The sequence below is a fragment of the Berghia stephanieae genome, chromosome 8 (assembly GCF_034508935.2).
Source record: "Berghia stephanieae isolate SIO BIC M18660-M18661 chromosome 8, UCSD_Bste_1.3, whole genome shotgun sequence".
NCBI lineage: Eukaryota > Metazoa > Mollusca > Gastropoda > Nudibranchia > Aeolidiidae > Berghia > Berghia stephanieae.
Genome location: NC_088367.1, coordinates 16,329,717 through 16,348,892, shown reverse-complemented (window position 1 = coordinate 16,348,892; position 19,176 = coordinate 16,329,717). Strand labels below are relative to the sequence as shown.

General features: G+C 36.4%; 1 protein-coding gene and 1 pseudogene across 6 annotated transcripts in view; both read left to right on the top strand.

Annotated features, from left to right (window-relative positions):
* The window catches only part of LOC144978258 (uncharacterized), a 42,939-nt gene that overhangs the window by 8,308 nt on the left and 15,455 nt on the right, over positions 1-19,176 (top strand). For 3 of the 6 annotated variants that reach the window (XM_078924103.1, XM_078924098.1, XM_078924100.1), the window contains exons 2-7: positions 7,866-8,757; positions 10,698-10,786; positions 11,235-11,515; positions 11,982-12,051; positions 13,512-13,679; positions 14,244-14,356. In XM_078924103.1, coding sequence (XP_078780229.1) covers positions 7,902-8,757; positions 10,698-10,786; positions 11,235-11,515; positions 11,982-12,051; positions 13,512-13,679; positions 14,244-14,356 — 1,577 coding nt within the window. In that variant the 5' untranslated portion in view covers positions 7,866-7,901. Of the gene's footprint in view, positions 1-6,031; positions 6,168-7,096; positions 7,176-7,865; positions 8,758-10,697; positions 10,787-11,234; positions 11,516-11,981; positions 12,052-13,511; positions 13,680-14,243; positions 14,357-19,176 lie in introns of those variants that run through there. The other 3 variants (XM_078924099.1, XM_078924101.1, XM_078924102.1) reach the window with 3 other exon arrangements.
* Positions 14,553-19,110, top strand: LOC144978257 (uncharacterized; annotated as a pseudogene).

The window sequence follows — 19,176 nt, the reverse complement described above, 5'->3', positions numbered from 1 at the left end:
TCGCGAACAGCTCGCTGTTCCGGCTCCCACCACAGCTCTACTTAGAAGCAGAAGTTCTTATAACAAAAGGTCGCCTAACAGACAACTTATGCTATATGAAATGAAAATTTGGTCCTCTAATTTATATGTGACCTGCTTGGATTGGAGATTCTGAAGTACATTAAGCATGGTAAAACTATGATAATGCTCTATTTACTTGTGTACACATTATGCTATCATCTTTTCTTGATTACTCAGATTACTCATTGATTAACTCATGTTACGGCGTTGGTTCAAATCCTTTCATTGACTATTAGATTACCTTTCTCTGTGTCTTTTTTAACACTATTCCATGCACCTTTTGATTTATTTTTTTGGGGTTTTTTGTTTGTTTGTTGTATACTGCTTTGTATTGCAAATTCAATATTTGATTTGTATACTCGGATATCGTAAATCGTATCACGCCACCATTTAATTATTTATCTTTGTCTGAAAATAGGCACGGGGCATTGAAGTCGTAACTTTCCTTGTTTTAATATGTTTTGTTTTTGGGGTTTTTTTTTCGCTTTAGAGGTAGGTATGGTAAAATACCTGTATGCGGAATTTGTTTCTCTCCCCACTTTTACGTTTGCACTTTCCCGCTTTAGGTTCTCAAATGAATTGTTCTGTTTGTTGTAAAAGGGAACTCAAAATGACTTATATCATTATTTCACTGGACACCTATATTATACTTCTCAAGAAAAAAAAAAGTGTGCGCACTTGCCGTCACAGACCATAAATTCTGGCACTTTGACGCACCAATTTAGCACTCTTAACTTATGACGTCATTTTGTCGTCAGTTCTCTTTTATCGATTCCTTTGTCCATAATATCAAATTGGAATTTGGAGATGGATTTACGATTTTAAAGCAGAAGACTGACGACTGTATTTAAAACTGTGGCAAATGATTACCCTAAATGACAACTGATAATTCGCTCACGGCATTTTGTTTGTTTTAATATTGAAAGTTCCCCTCTTGTCCTGGGCAACATAGTAGTAAGCAAAAATACAAGATATTTGTCTCTGTTGGTTCTGCCGCATTCTCTTCATTTGTCGACGGTTCGCAATGAAAGAACAAGAGATCGTGCAGAGGCTTCCCTTATTTTTTTATTCATTTTATTCCATTGTAGCCTTATTCATATTCTCTTGGTCAATCCCCCCCCCCCCCCCCCCCCCCACCCCGGTCATAGTACATTTCTTCTTCTTCTTCTTCTTCTTCTTCTTCTTCTTCTTCTTCTTCTTCTTCTTCTTCTTCTCTTCTTCTTCTTCTTCTTCTTCTCTTCTTCTTCTTCTTCTTCTTCTTCTTCTTCTTCTTTCTTCTTCTTCTTCTCTTCTTCTTCTTCTTCTTCTTCTTCTTCTTCTTCTTCTTCTTCTTCTTCTTCTTCTTCTTCTTCTTCTTCTTCTTCTTCTTCTTCTTCTTCTTCTTCTTCTTCTTCTTCTTCTTCGGTCGTCGTCGTCGTCGCTTCTTGTCCCCCTTCTCATTTATAATTTTAATAATCAGTACCTTCACACTGAATGAAGGCCCTTTGAAGGAGTCAAATTTTAATGCGGGATAGCCAGACTCGGAAATGGGATTTTTATCTCATTCTCGTGGACACTGGGAAGGGTAGTTTATGGATAAAATTAATGTAGTTAGTTTATGAGCAAATTAAAAATGACATCGCCATATATTTCATACGGTTTTCATCAGATTGAAAGTGTATTTGGATTTTAAACACAAACCAAGAAAATTTAAAACAAAAACAAATGCACAAAGAACAAAATCCTAACAAGGCGGAAATTTGTAATTAAATTAATGAGCGCAGTTTGATGTAAAATCTGATAAAAGTTGCTGCTGCATTACGCATTATTTCTTTCACTGTAACCCATTGCAGCAACCGCTTTTAAATTTTGATTTTGTTATTATTATTATTATTATTATTATTATTATTATTATTATTATTATTATTATTATTATTATTATTATTATTATTATTAATTATATTATTATTATTATATTATTATATTATTATTATTATTATTATTATTATTATTATTATTATTATTATTATTATTATTATTATTATTATTATTATTATATTATTATTGTTATTGTTATTATTATTATTATTATTATTATTATTATTATTATTATTATTATTATTATTATTATTATTATTACAGATTATTATCAATTGATTGTTGTGCCCTGTCCACCTAGGTCCTGATCTAGGTGCACATATTCCACACACAATGTTAAACTAGGCCCATGAGTGGGTTCGGATGTCAGACCTGCATATATGTACACGTCGGTCCTGATCACAATCAAAGTGAGACGAAACGGGTTTTCGTAATTAAAATTAAAGGATATCGTACCTAATTACAAATGAAATGGGTTGCACCGACATGTACTTATGTTTGCACACTATGTTAGGTACGAAGTGCACACACTATTCGCATAGCTTATAACAGAACGCAGTTGAGGTTGTTAATGTTGTTAATTAAAAAACAAAAACAACATTGTGTTGATCACATCTTAATTTAATTTTTTATTACGACAACAACAATGTTATATGCCCGACAACAGCTGTCAATATAAGCGCTCATACGTCTGTAGCAAATAACTAAAACGACTCTCTCTCTCTCTCTCTCTCTCTCTCTCTCTCTCTCTCTCTCTCTCTCTCTCTCTCTCTCTCTGTGTGTGTACTCTCTCTCTATATATATATCTCTCTCCTCCTCTACCCCCCCCCCTCGTCCCCCCCCCCCCCCCCCTTCTCCTTGTATTTTTCTTTTATAAAGATTTTAAAGCAAAGACTCTGACCCTGGTGAACAACGTATTTTTATTACGTCATATTATTATAAGGTCTTTCTTTAAACATAAGATTTACAAGTAACCAATAAATCGTTCTCGTTTGTATATTTTGTTTAGCATTGCACCATTTTCAGAACTTAGTAATATTATTAGTTGTTGTCAATAATTTCATTCGTGCTACTTCAACTTATTTGTTCTTAACATCGTGTATTGATCGACAGTGTTGTATTATCAGTAAAGTTCGTCCTTTGTCTTAGTCAGCTGGAATAACAATATGATTTAGTAAGCGACGTGTTCCTCTATCGAGGGAACGAAATTGACGTCACTCAGTTATTTGTTATTGTTTTTAGACAGCCATTTTGGTGATCACTTCTTACTAAATAATTATGTCAATCAGACTATAAACGGTCAAGGTTATACACGTCGTTTAGTGTGTTGGTATGTTATAACTAGGTGGTGGATGTTGTGAGTATTTTACCTAAACGTACAGCATCCATTTCTAACCACGTTTTGGCTTTTAAAAAAAAGCGATTGGGACTTTCTTTTGTGTGTGTTTGTGTATTTATTATGTGAGTGTGTGTATGTGCATAAATGTGCGTACGTGTGACGCGTTAGGCACTGTTCACATTCAGAGGACAGATCTTTGATTTCTTCCACGTCGTTGTTGGTTGCGAACGTATCGTTAACTATTAGTTTATTAGAACGAGGGTCACGAGCTCAAATCTCTGCCTCGGCACCTTGTGGGATATTACGTGTAACCCCCCCCCCCCCCCCCCCTTCTCCCATTTCCTTGTTTGTGAAATTCGGATGTCCCTTTGGTGCGAGACAACACTTATATTGTCGATGCGAAAAAAATGGCATCAAAGTCAAAGCCTTTATCGTACAGCATGCGTCGTCTTTATAGAAACCTACCTTGTGTTGGGTTTTATGTTTTGAGGATGCTTTTAGTTTTAGGGCATTGTGATGAAAATTGTGGTTAAACTCACGGCTATATTCCATTTAATTATGGTCATTCTGCAATTTCTTAGGTGTGTCACTGCCATTTAATTTTAGGACCTCAAATTTACCTGCACTTGATGAATTGTTTTGTTGATTTTTTAAAATATATATTTTATTTTATAATTTTTTCCCTTTCTTTTTCTTCTTGAGGCTAAAGTTGATGAAACATAGCAATCCTATTGTTTCCCGAATTGGTCAGCTAACTCGCATTGAAATACCCTACCAAGTCCCATTATTCCATTCATCGCAATCGCTCTTACAATTGTAGTCGCCGACGTAAGCGGACTAGATTTAGTATTTTACTAGTCTAGTAAATGGCCTGCTTGTCTCTAAGTCTAAGAGAAGCTTTTTTAAAAAATCGAATATTATTAAATCTTTATAGTCTCTGACTAGCTAGGCTCTTGCCTAGAAGTAGAAGTGGGCGTTGTAAGGACGTCGACTAATTCGGTTATTTTGTGCGGTAACAAGCTCTCTTGTACACGATGGCGGGTAAGATACCAGCCTTCATTCTTTCAGCGCAAAAGATTTCCAAAGAGGAAATTAACAACACATCCGGTATAGACAAGCGCTTAGAGCTCCATTTATTATTATTAGAAGATATATTTCGTTCCGTTTCATATTTGAACTTACTTTGTCGTGGTGAATCAAATCTCGTGATATTGACTGTCGACTGATCAGACTACAACAATGTCCATAGTCCATGGTCAACTGTCAATTCTATATTTAGGCCAATGAAAGATTCATTGAAACTCGAACAAATTGAATCCAAACACAAAACAAAAACAAAACCAAACACACAAATCACAAACACACACACACACACACACACACACACACAACACATACACAAAAAAAGAAACAAACAAAACAGAAAGGGTGTTCTGATGAATCTCATTTCAGTTAGTTACACTGTCAGCAGAATAACACTGTACTTTCTAATCGTTTTTGTTGTTGTTCTTTGAAGCGAACTTCGAGTCTCCATTCACTCGCAACTCGCAAGCCCGTTTAGATTCGGGTTATTTTTAAAACGTTTTTACTCTCAAAAATGTGTACTTTCGACGATCTACACTTATCTTACAGTTTTTAAAGCCAGTGTCAATAGCAACAGGACACTTTTTGCCTCCTGTCATTCATAACCGACGCATTTTCCTTCCAAATCGAAGCTCTCTCAATCTAAATATAGCTGCTATGATGTCTCGTAGTAACCAGTCTCAGACTAAACTTGAAGTCCTGCCTCAGCAAATTACTGAAACTTGGCCATCTTAGTCGGAAGGTGCCGTGATTTAAGTCTGGGACTTGCTTGGCCAACTCACATAAAATTCGATTTTTTCAAGTCCATGACTAAAGAACTAAGCGCTAGTCCGCTTTCATAAAAAAAACAAAACGGGCCATACGTAAACCAAAAAAAAAAAAAAAAAAAAAAAAAAAAAAAAAAAAAGGAGACATAAAAGATAGGACTAAAGATAAGATGCTTTTCTTCAGCAGAAACCGTCAAGAAAACATATCCTGTTCAGGCTTTCCACGGTCTACTTCTCATTCTTGGTGTGGTCTAAAGCTTGTGTTATACTATTCGGGGATTTCTGTCTAATGTCTATGTTGGTATTGTCCCTTACGAGGGTTGCACTGAATTTGGTCACTGTGACAAATGTATACGTTACATATTTATGATGCAATGAGACTGTGGATTGCTTCATAATACAGAAGTATGAGATACCGAAGGTGGGAATATTTGGGCAATTAGTCAGTCAGTTAGCAAGGCAACTTTGCAGCACATGACAATGGGTTAAAGATCTGATAATGGTTCTATCCACGATAAAATAATCCGGTCAGCTGTCAAGACCTTGTCATAAATAGGTCAATGTTTTCAACGAACAACAGCGCAACTTCGCTACCCCCCCCCCCCCCCCCCCCCCCCCCCCCCCCCCTTTGCCTCGACTGCCAAATCCCATCCAACGTGGAGGGCGGTACAACAAGATTTTGCTGTATGTGCTCTTACTGCTGACAACTCGTGCCTCCCTCCCCTCCTCGATTGCGGCGTGGATGTGTGTGTGTGTGTGTGTGTGTGTGTGTGTGTGTGTGTGTGTGTATGTGAGATATTGTGTGTGTGTGTGTGTTTGTGTGTGTAGGCTCGTCACAGCCCGGCGGCCTTTGCTCTGCTGGGCGTTGTTTTGTTTAGTAGTTGCAACTCGTTTTCTAGTTCCTACGCTTTAGCTATTTTGGTCGCGGGAATGTGAGAAAGGAAAAAGCGGAAAGAACAAAAAGGAAGGAGAAAATCAATTTATTTCCCTCTTTAATCAACCTTTTTGTCTAATCGGAATGCCAGTGAAGATGAACAGTTTTTATCATAGAACGTTACAACGTAAGCAAGAGAAGAGGCGCCATATATTCATTTCATTTGTCACTTATTTTTGGTTGTGCTATTTATTTAGGTTACTCAAGATATCCAGTTTCTTGTTCATAGTACTAGCTAGTTTCCTTCTAGGATCTGTCTAATGTATGAATGGGTGGAAGTAGCTCTCTGTTTATTGTGAATAATTTTCGAAATTACAGATGACAGCTGTTGAATTTCATTTCAATTCACGCAAAACATCAATCAGCCTTTGCGGCTAGAATTTATGATCGGCTAAGCTACATCTAGCTTGATGGTGCAGAGTTTAGAATCACTAGCATAGCCTAATGGATGTCGCGCCATTCGATTAGCTAGTTACATTCCATTTATCTCACGGAATTATACATTACACCCCCACCCTCCACCGTGGATTATTAGATCGTAGCCATTTTTAATGAGAGATATATACTTAATTACTTGGGGGTGGGGGTGTCCTTAATAATACGGACATTTTAAAAGTATTTTATCGTATTTCGCCCAATATTTTTTTAATCATAAAAATTTAATACTTAAAAGCCAGTCAGAAGTAAATGACCTGAAAATTTTGGTCTCGCCTTTTTTATTTATAAAAGATTTTATCATAAATTTTGTGCTTTTTTGCGTCGATACCTACACATATGTATTTACACACTTGAGTCGACACGTGTGTCGTTGGTAGTGGAGGCTAGTGTGTAGTTTTATTTTCATGAAGGTTGTAAGGCCAAGCTATTTGGTCGATTCGTTGTTCACGATGGGCGGAGTTGGGGGTTCGTGACAACATCGAGCATGCTGAACACAGCTTCCCTTCCCTCACACTCACAACGTTGGTTGAGTTGTCAGTCAACACACATCTAGTTTCTTTTGCATTGTTTGTTACACTTGACTGCACATAGGCAAAACTGCATTGGTCATTTTCATCACTAAGCTAAGAGCACAAAAGGCCCAGACAAATTTAAATCTTGGATAAAGATAGATGAATGGATCATGCCTCTTGTAAAAGTATAAGTGGTTCTCTCTGTACAGTCACACTCTGTTGTCACGGACTCCGCTAACGGATTTTCGCTCACCACTTTTACAGCGGATAAATAATACACGTTCACATTATATGTGAAAATACATACTTTATCAAACTATTTAGTTTGTCAGAATAATCAACTGAACCTGCTAAATATTGACTTATAACTCATTGGGAACCCAACCCTGATTATTAAAACATTCCCTTCCCCACCTTTACCATCTAATACCCCTGCCAACTTTCAACCTTTCCTCCTCTAATTTGGTCTGAATTCAAAGTTGTTCAATAACAGAGGAATGGCATATATATATATATATATATATAATATATATATATATATATATATATATATATATATTATATATATATATAATAATATATATTATATATACAGTTAGGAGCGAAACAAACATGTTAGATATGCCAGATTTGAGAATCAGATATTTAAATGACTATGTCTAGAGTGCATTAGTTTTCATCAGATTTTATTTTTAAAGTATTCAGTAACCATGCAAATGATTTCTCATTAGGGTCCCCCCCCCCCCCCCCCCCTCGCTTGTCTACAATTGTTATTTCCACTGCAGGTTAATGTCTTATGCCTATTTTCGTCCCCTAACCTTTTAATTGTAACCATTTTGTTATCAACATTTATTTTTGTTTTTATCTTCTGATAGAGAAGTTGAGAGAAAAGTGATGTAACCCTTGAAAAGATGACGACACAACCAGAAAAAGATAGTGAGACAACCATGACAAAAATGGTTGAATTGCCTGACAGAAATGTTGTTAATGTGTCTGAGGTGAATCAGGATGATGAAGGTGTGGATGGAGAATTGATAGAGGATGGAGAGGAAGAGGAAGAAATGGAGATCGTTGAGAAGAACAGTAGTAGAAAAACTAATGCTGGTAAAAAAGATGATACGGGTGTGAAAAAATCGGACAGTAAATCTTCAAATCACTCTGAAAAAGACTCATCAAGTAACAATGATTCACCTCATAAAAGAAAAAATAGTTCTAGTTCTTCAGATTACAGAAAGCATCAACACCATCATCATCACCACCATCATCATCACAGTAGCAGTGATGACACCAATAGAAAGAGACGTTGGTCATCTCATAGTGGTGAGGAAGACAATGGTGCAGATCGAAGCAGACATTCCTCTCATAGGCGGTCTACACATTCTGAGCGAGGGAATGATAGAAGTAGAAGCAGAAGATCTCGTTCTAGAGACAGAAAATACAGTAGTGGCGGAGGTAGCAGTAATAATAAACATGGAAACAGTAGGCGCCGTAGTCGGAGTAGGACCAAGGAGAGGAGCTCAAATTCCAAGGATAAAGACATTCGCAGTTCAGAGGAGTCTTCAACCTCACCAGTTCCTTCTCGGCCTGTTAAAAAAATTGAGAAAGAGAAGAAAGGAGGGAAGAAGAAGGAACAGTCTGTTGTTGAAACAGATAATGCAGAAGCTGAAGATGGAGAAATTTTAGAGGAAGGGGAGCTAAGTGATGATGATGATGACGACACATCACATGCCCCACCAACAACGGACACAAGTCGAGAGGATTTAAGAGGTATAGTATAAGTAAAATATCATTCTCTTTTCATAGCAAAAACAAATTAATGACCCAAATTTAATAATCTGGAAAGTTGTGTTGAGTGATTCATGAACAATGCTATGCAAATCTGATAGAAAGCAAAAGAAAATAAAAATCACCCCCTAAAATCTATTTTGGTGGGCCCCTTTAGCTCTGTTGGTAGTAGCCATGTTTGAGTAGCTGGGTCTGTAAGATCTGGCAAAAAGTACTTTGTAATAGAGGAGCTTCTTGTCCAAAGGGTAGCAAGCAACTGCTATCAGCTATTAAATGCTACCGAAACTGAAATAAACTCCAGCTCATGGGCCTTATGGCTCTACTAAATAACTTTTTTTTCCCTCTCTATTTTTTCTTGCACTTTATCATAAGCCACTCTCATAATTTTATCTGGAACCAATGACTGCTCTCCACATTTTCACATACGTCTATGTTGAACCAAAAACAAACTTCAAACACTATAGTAGCAGTATATCCTTTGTAAATGTCCAATGCTGAAATGAAATAAAATATGGATAAAATGAGCATTTATATAATAGGGAATTTCATGGCTTTTATATGCTCAATGCACTTTATAATGCTTCAATTATCCCCCCAGTTGGCCACATGAAACAACTCTACCTTTTCATAAAGTACAAGTTGCCTGTCAACATGTCAAGCGCCCATGTTTGCAATATCCGTCTCTTCTATAGTCAGATACCCATTCACACATGAGCCCCTGTTTATAAAGTGCCTTATCCAAAGATGCAGTATTTTGTACAACTGTCTCTCACCTGGCTGCTGACCATGCTTAACATTGCTTGGCTTTTGTGATCAGACGAGACACTGTACTACTTAGCCACACCCACTACCGAATAATCTTGCCTGGATTATATTTTTGCTACATTTTCAACTTCTGTTTTTTTCCATGGATTTTCTTTTTCTTTTTTTTTTTTTTTTTTTTTTTTAGGATATTGAATTAAACAAGTCCTCCTGACAGGATTTTAAAAATTAAGTTTTTTCTCTTTTTTTTTTTTACCTTTATGATTTAGTAATGTTTACACATGTAATATGGTCGGTTTTAGGGTTTTAAAGTTGGTTTTTGGACTTCAATGGCAATACTTCTTATTGTAATTTCATTTATTTCCATGAACCCGATTTATTCAAGAATAATAGGTTTTTCTCATTTTTACTTTGGGGAAAAAATATTTTAATTAATCTTCCTGATTTCTTGCATTGTGGGTTGGCAGCTCTGGATTTTATTTTTTTATTCCCTTCTGTCAAATTTGGAACTAGATTACAGTGACTATTTTATGTAGAGTATAGTGGGACAAAACTATTGAGGTTATTTGCTATATAGATTGATTAGATATGTGCACAAAAGGCGAGTACACAAAGGGTGTAGAAAATTCTGATAGGAGACCATAGCATATCTTAAGGGTATGGCCACTGTTGCCTCAGACTCGTCTTACTTCAAATATATTCCCATTTTCAGCAAACAATCCAGTTGAGGCGGTGATTTTTATTTCAGATGAGATGTTGAGGTACATTTAGTTCTATTTTCTACCACTCTCCAATTCTCCCTTTGATATGAATCTGAGCTTACTTTTCCTCGTGCTAAAATTTAAATAGCAGGCCTTTGACTGTAGTTGCCATATCAAATTCTGCTTTTATTTACATTGAAAATCTGCATCAAGTCAACACTTGCCGACAGTCAACAACTCATTGTTGGTTCCAAATTGTCTGTTCTATATCTAAGTGTGTTCCATTGATAATGGATAAAGCCTTACCAATCTTTGTGGTCCAGCAATCTTGACTTTATCAGGATTCCAATTTAGTTTTTTAAAACATGAAATTAATTTTTTATTTTTAATATCATTTTTAAAATTCGTGTTCTGTTTTGTATATATTTGTACTAAGTTTTTCTATTTCTTTCAAATTAGAATCTCCAGTTAAGTCTTCCAGAAAAGATGACAAGAGAGAGAAGAGCAACAGTCGGGATTTCAGAGACAGGAGGAAAGAAGATGACAAGGTAGGGAAAAGAAGGAATATGTGATGAATCTTGACATAAAATTAAAACAAATTAGTGGTGAGCTTGGATTTCCCACAAATCCCAATTTATTTTTTTATTTATTATAACTGCATATATAATTGTTTCCACTTTGGGAACAATTGCAATCTTGGTGAATGTCATTTTAGAGGCAAATTGAATTTTGCTTGTAAAGGATTGAAGTGTTCAGAAAACAAAAAAATGAATGACAATCACATCAGTCAAAGAATGTACCACTTAGTAAGGTCAGAAGTTTAATAATAGTATCACATTTTGCTGCTTACTGAGAAACCTCACACTCTACTAAACTGGCATCATATGCTAAGCTACTAATAAAATAGTTTATAAAATATATATGCACCGTATGGCCGCACTTTAAAGCAGACCGTACTATTAATAGCCATTTTATTTTCCCATTTCATCTTCACAGAGAAAGCACAAAAAATATGTTGATCTGGATAAAACAGATGGTGAGGATGACTTAAACAATCGTGGTAGTACTGACACTCCAGCCTGGGGGTCCGGTTACCAGGGAATTGGGGGAAAGAAGGCAAAGACATCACCAGGCACAGGGACCTCTCAACAAGGTAGTAGTCTGCTGTCCCCCTATAGCAAGTCAGTTAAAGGAGGAAGGAACACTAGTCTGGGCAATGCTAGTCCACCAGGATTGTATGACAGTCCATCCTACTCGGAAGACTCAGAACCTGAAGAGTAAGTCGCTTGAATTGAATTTCAAATTTCAAATTAAACTTCATTACACAACCGGTAATAGATTTTCAACCCTACGTCGTTAAGTAAATTCTTTTACAAATCATAATTTTTTTCATTATTTATCTGATTTTAACTTTAAGTCTTAGTTTTAAAAAACTTTTATTATTATTATTATTATTATTATTATTATTATTATTATTATTATTATTATTATTATTATTATTATTATTGTTAGTAGTAGTAGTAGTGTAGTAGTAGTAGTAGTGTAGTAGTAGTAGTAATAGTGTTATTACTATAGTTATTATTAATATTAATTTTATTATTGTCGCGGTTGTTTTTGTTATTATTATTATTGTTATTATGATTATTATTATTATTATTATTATTGTGGAGAGATTTTGTTTTTATTTTTATTTTTGAGGAATATCCAAGTAATTTCTTGTTAATGTATCTTCTACTTCTCCAGGTCGATGAAATCATTTGGCATGTTGTCAGATAACTACATGGATGTATCAGTGGCAGCTGATGAGAGAGAGGTAATTATGCTAAGATGATCTTAATTTTCTGGTTACTCTCTAACACTGCTTGCAGCCTTTCCCAAGGGCACTAAATGATTGTTACTGTCTATTTAATGCTACAGAAATTCAGGTTCAGGTTCTAGCACTGAAAGACTGCATTATTTCATTTGGTGAGAAATTAATGGAAACCAGCTCTAATAATCTTTTGGTGAAATCAAATGTCAATTTGACTTTTTAATGTAAACCAAGTTCCCAAAGTTCTATCACACCCCCAAAAAATGAATATTTTTACGGTGTGAATTGTTAATACACAACTAATGGCACGAGACCGTTCACCAATGAGGGGCATTCACTTGATACTCAGCAGTGGTCACATTTGATCGTCTGCACATGGCTCCTTGGTGGCACTTGTATTTTGAGTGTGTACAAAATTCATATAACTTCTTAGTAATAACAAGAAATACTGTCTTAATTATTTTGTCATAATGTTACCAATGTGTACCCAAAGCTTGCACAAAACTTTAATTTTCTTCGTTGTAATCTGTATTAATGATAGAGCATGATTGTGATTTAGGAAAGTTTTCCTCTGTATTATCAATTTCCACAGTTGCAGTGCTTTTTAATGTTTGCTAAAGAACTGTGCACATTTATATCAGTGTTTTAATGAAAATGGATCTGCAAAAGACTGCCAAAAAGTGGTTGCCTTAAAATTCATGGCATGGATCATGCGATTATCAAACCCGTTTACGAGTAATGCTCAATCATCTGGATTTGCTGCATTGTCACATCAGACATTTTACTTGATCGTGGAATTCGTCCATTTCGACCCGTTTGAGGTAACATACGCCAGTGCACTTGCAAAATCACATGGCATGGGCCCAGGAGCATCTCACATGGCTGCACAGGAACTGAGATAAAGTTCTCTTTACTGACACAATGCAAATTTTGGTTAATCGGATTATTGGCAGAGAGCAAGATTTTAGGGGAGGGGGAACGATTTCTCCAGAATTTTAGCCGCAAGTTTTACATTTTGATTGAAGTGTTATGGTGTGGGGTGGAATATTTGTACTTTATCACACTCATTGATCTTTACTGAAGACCATGTAATTAAGTCATCACCCCATATGTTTAATCTTTTCTAGCACATCACTTGGGATTCCCCCGGGTCAGTCTGAGTAAAGTTATCTCCTTTGACATAGCTGATATGTAGCGTTTTATTCAATAGCAGACATGTGTGTCCTGGCCCTTACCAAATTTCAATGAAAAAGAAAGGATATTAAAAGAGATATTTAATTTTTGTTTTGGGTGTGACAGAACTTTTAGACCATGATATTTGTCAATTTATTTTATTTGAGTGAGGCTGTTATAGAAAGTATGTAGTGATTCAGGGACAGAATTTTCTATAATGGCCCCAGGAGAGCCATAAATTGCTATATCTATTTAAAGGAAAAAATATCTCCAATCTATTTTTATTACAGGGTATTTTCAAACGTAATATGCCCACAAAGAATAAGAAGAAGAAAAGAGAGCGTTCTCAGGGTAAGAGGAAGAACACAGATTACAATAAAGGAGATGGGCCCCCAAACAAAAAGGCAGCCCCTGAACGCCCTGTATGCAAATTTTATCGTGATGGAAAATGCTCAAAGGTAACTGACATTTTATTTTACATCCTTTTCTTTTCTGAATGAGATACTGAATTTTCCTTTTATTTCTCTAGGTGTAATGTAGATTTTGAGAAAATTATCAATAGTAAAAAATATCTTGTCTTATCAATTCAAATTAGAGACAATACACGATGAGAGATTAGGGCAGCATTTACTTTTTTCGACAAAGTGGAAGCATGTCAATATTATTTTTAGAAGGAGAGACATTATTATGAATTTTTAAGATATGAATTTTTGACAGGTTTTTGATATTATAACGGTTACGTAGAAATGAAATGGAAAAGTGATATATTGTTGTCTGTAACTGAACCTAAAAGATGGATTATATTAAATTGCCGTCATTTTTGTGGTTGTCATCATCATCATCATCATCATCATCAGTGGCAGCGGATGTCTTTAATGTCTCTTAGAATTATGAATAAAATCAGAAATAATAATAATAATAGTAATAAATCATTTAATCAGTAGAATTTGATTGTTAATGTTATTCTATTCAATTGATATATTCATTCTCTTAAGTATGTAACGTTATTTCATAAATTACAGGGTGTGGGCTGTACCTTCAACCATGATGTGGAACAAAACAGACGTATGGAGATGTGTAAATATCACCTGACTGTCAAGGGCTGTCACAAGGAGAAGTGTCGCTACATGCATGATATCCTTTAAATGCGTGGATTATTTTTTTCCCTCCAGTAATTTTTATCAGTGGTCTTAGATATATCAGAAAAATGCAAATCTCGCTGAAAACACTTAAGAGTAGAAATATGCAATTTTGTTTGTTTGTATAAATTTATTTCTCTATTTATCGATAATTATTTCTCAAAAACCAGATTCAAGCACTTTAAGGGGGTACGCGCTGGTCGAGAGGACGGTTTTACTATGAATTCCACTAAAATTATCGAAAATGAGATTAGGGCACTTTCAGGTAATTCAACCTTTCTTTAACACACTGAAAACATTCAAAAGGCTAAATTTTTACAAAAAAGTGCTTTAAATAATTTTTTTGTGACGCAACTATCGTCTAAACGCAAAGTTTTTCCGTCATTTTCGTCAGAATCAACGTTCGATAGTCCTTAGTAACCCGCACTGAACCCCGGCTTATTTGGTATTAGCAGAAATGTCAGGGAAAGGGCATTTCCGTTCTTTCACATTCTTTCGCGTATGTGTCACAGGTCGGCGGGGAAATCGAGAAATTCCAAGCCTATTTTCCTTTCTTTGATTGGCTGAAGAGACGTCTAGGAGTTATTTTTAGTAATTACCGTCATGGAAAATTTTAGCTCACATTCCAAGACCAATCGTAACCCGGTTTTCAGTCACGTGACATAACAACGGGTACATTTCCGGAGCATTCGACTACGTTTACTTACGCTTCGATTCGAACTGATTTTTGGTCGTTTCATGACAAACTTCACTCCATTTACTTATTTGCAAAGTTTTATCATCATTTTCCAAAGAACCAAAAATTGGTAGATAATCATTTCGACGCCTGGATACCGCTTTAGCCAGTAAGTATGTTTATTTATTTATTACTAGTGAAATCAGATTGACCGGTTACAGTCTCAAAGTGTGCATTCCATTCTAAAATGTAAACATTGACGATAGTAAAAGAGAATGCTGCTCGTAAATAATTCTAAAGGCTAATTTTTGTTTTTATTTTATTTTTAATACGATTATTAAGAACCATACTGTTTTCTTTGATTTACATTAGACTAGTGAAGATCATTGAGCTTAAATAAGGAGATAACTAAACGCCGATCTATAGTAGATCTTAGACAGACAGATAGACGTCGAAAGCTAACTTAGACTTGGATTACCATTGACGTCAGTGAGTTAGAACTTAGAGATTATCTAGATTGTGCTTATTTTTTTTTATAACCATCATTCTACAAGAGTCTGTGTGTGTGTGTGTGTGGGGGGGGGGGGGGTGCTCTCAATGCTCTGAGGTATGGTTCTCGTCTCTTGACCTAAAGGCGTTTCTTTCTTTCTGATCTATAGTTTCTGCCTTTTCACCTTTCAGTGTAGGGCCACTTTAAAGTGAAATTACTCTAGACCAAGGCATTAGCCAAGCAGGTGGTCAGCCCACTGTGACTTTTAGTTACCTTATTGTGGTAGGAATTCATTTTGCCCAGAAAGCGGCCTTTCTGCCTGCTCTTTTAATTTCTTTAATGTTTTTTTTACTTTGATCCAAAGCAATACCAGATCTGTGCTTAACTATGATTGGTAGCCAGAATTCTTATGTGTGGGTATCTTTTGTGCTTTTAAGGCAAAACTTTGGGCTGATTCCAACACTGCTTAGCAGTAGGGGGTGCAATAAAAATGTTATAATAAAATTGTTTTTTTAAAACCCCTTTATTCATCCCATAGTGGAAATTATTCTCCAGGGTCTATTCCAAGGGTAGATTGGAATAACCAAGGCGTCAACCGCAGTGCTGCGCTGCAAATTGAGCTAGGGCGAGATGGCTTGCTCAAGTCCACACAGCACAGAGGCTGGTGATCGAACTCGGTACCTTTCCGGTACGAAGCAAAGACCGTAACGCTGAGCTAAGCTAACCCCCGATTTATTTATTTTATATATATATATATATATATATATATATATATATATATATATATATATATATATATATATATATATATATATATATATAATATATTTTTTTTTTTTTTTTTTTTTTTTAAATTATTTATTATGGTATATTTATATTTATTTATTTTCACAGATTGTCATGCCTAGAGCCAAGGTTTCCACCTTCAATGCTTCCATTAGCAGCATGAAAAGGAAGTCACGGAAAGATGTTTTGAAGAAGGCAAGGGATGCGAAGAAGCAGAAATTTTTTAATGAACCAGAGCCAGCATCCACATCTTCTGTGACATCTTCGCCCCACGCAGCGACTTCACCTTTATTTCCATCATCTTTTTCTTCGCCGCAACCAACAGCTTCAGCTTCTGCTTCTTCATCATCAGCTCGTAAGTTGGATTTCTTTGCCTCTACGTCTGAGCCTTCATCTTCGTCTTCATTGGAATGTTCGACCATCGTGCAGCTGATTGTATTCCAGGATCTTGTTGATTGTCTTCTCTGCCCTTTTTGTTTCCAGTCTACGTTGGAGGTTTCACGTGATTCTTCTGTTGGTCTTGCCATTCTTCTACATTTGTCTTGTAAATCATGTTCAAAAGTTATATCGTCCTTTTATACATCTCGTAAAAAAGATAAATATTTTGAAGTTAATCGTCGTGGAGTCGCTTCATCCTTGGCTAATGGAAGTGGACAGGCTGGCTTAGCCTCATTTTGCGGCATGATGGATATGCCTGTACTACATCATAAGACCTTTCTTCGCCACCAGAAGGCCATCCACCGCCAGTTCGCCAGCTATTCGTCTCGTCTCCGTTCTGAAGCTGTTGATGTTGTTCGTCGAGCGTATCCTGAGCAGGCAGGGCAACCAATTGTTGATGTTGATGTTTCGTATGATGGTAGTTGGCCACACGAGGGGACATAAATCAATGTTAGGGATAGGATGTGTGATAGAGAACAGAACAGGACTTGTAGTGGACCATGAGGTTCTTTCTAAGTATTGCCATAAGTGTGTGACAGTAGGAGACAAGCTGAAGGGGGATAGTGATAGGTATGCAGAATTCTTGAGTGGCCATAAGGAGGAGTGTGATAGGAACCATGAAGGATCATCAGGTAGTATGGAACAGGTAGCGGCTGTGAATATGTGGAGTAGATCTGTAGAGCGGAATGGACTTAGATATAGAACAATGATTAGTGACGGGGACAGCAACACCATCAAGCAGCTAAACAATTCGGGACCGTATGAGGGGATGACAATTGAGAAGAGGGAGTGTGTAAATCATGTAGCGAAGAGACTAGGAACAGCATTGCGGAAGACTGTGGACAACAAGAAGAAGGTAAAGGTAACGTTAGGAGGGAATGGAAAAGGAAAATTGACAAAGGCAAAGATCGCCAGACTTCAGAAATATTACACGCGGGCCATTAGATCAAACAGTACTGTGGACGACATGCGACGCGCAATTTGGGCTTCTTTTTATCACTGCACCTCAACCAATAAACAGCCACGCCATGAGTACTGCCCAGAAGGAATTGATTCTTGGTGCTTCTACATGAAAGCCAAGGCTAATGGTCTGCCAGCACCTGACCACGACAGACATATGACCACATTTATTCTACCGACTGTAGCAGAACACATCCATGACGTTTATGTTAGATTGACTGATGATGATTTGTTGGGGAGATGTTTATTTGGAATGACTCAGAATGTAAATGAAAGCATCCATGCTTTGATTTGGTCTAGGTGTCCAAAACATGTGTTTGTAGGGAGACAGCGTTTGGAAATTTCATGTGGGATTGGAGTAGGAGAATTCAACAAGGAGCAAAGGCATCGCAGGATTTCATTTCGGCAATAGGACTTAGTGTGGGACGACATTTTGTGGAGCATGGGACTAAAAGGGACAATGTTAGGATAAAGAATGCAGACAGAGCAGGTGAATTTGTCTTTAAAAGGAAAAGGGAGATGAGGAGGTTAGCACAGACAAGGGAGGAAGAACGTTTACATCAACTGGAAGGCGGTGAGCAGTATGCTGCAGGCGGCTTCTGATTGCGGAGTCCCAGACGACACGTGACATTGGATGGATTACCTCAAACGGATAAGTACCATTTTTATAAATTCATAACTAATTGTATCTTTTTTCCACAGGAGAATGATTCTTGGGTTTAAAACAACACAGTTTAGGGGGTTCATGACACTATATTTTGTATAATCTACGAGAAGGTTCGTTTTTTCCCATTTTCTCAAAATGTCATTTTCTTAGGGGGTGGGATAGCAGGGAACAAGATTTCTCAAAAACTGTCTATTCAATTTCTTTTTCCTTTCACACACTTGTGTGTTTATAGTGTGGCTACATTATGTCAGAGGCTTTTGGCAATATAAGCATTATATTTTTAGATATGGGGGTCCAAAGAGGGTAAAAACTGCGAAAAAGGAAAAATTTTCACAGTTTTACGGATTGAAGACTTCCGGATGCTATAAAATCTTTACTAGGATAAGAATAGAAAAATCCCTCTGACATAATGTAGAGCAGTATTAAAGACACCTACATAGCAAGTTTCAGTGAAATTGAATAGACACTTTTTGAGAAAAGTTGTTCCCAAAATCTGAAGTTTTCGGGGCGGGGTACCCCTAAAATGCCACCTCATACACACGATAGTGGAAATTATTCCAAAAAGTCTTTAGAAATATGCTTGGACACACATAATACTGCAGAAAAAGCATTGAAAAGATCATTTTTGATAAAACTTAATAAAATTGTCCTTATTGTGACAGTACCCCCTTAATTTAAGGTCACTGAAGAATTAATATCTTCTTCTGAGTAATATTTTACCTCCTATCATCCCCTTGTAAATACAGTGCATAGGTAAATCTTCGTTATAACTGAGGTTTTGTTGAATCTGCGGAGTCAC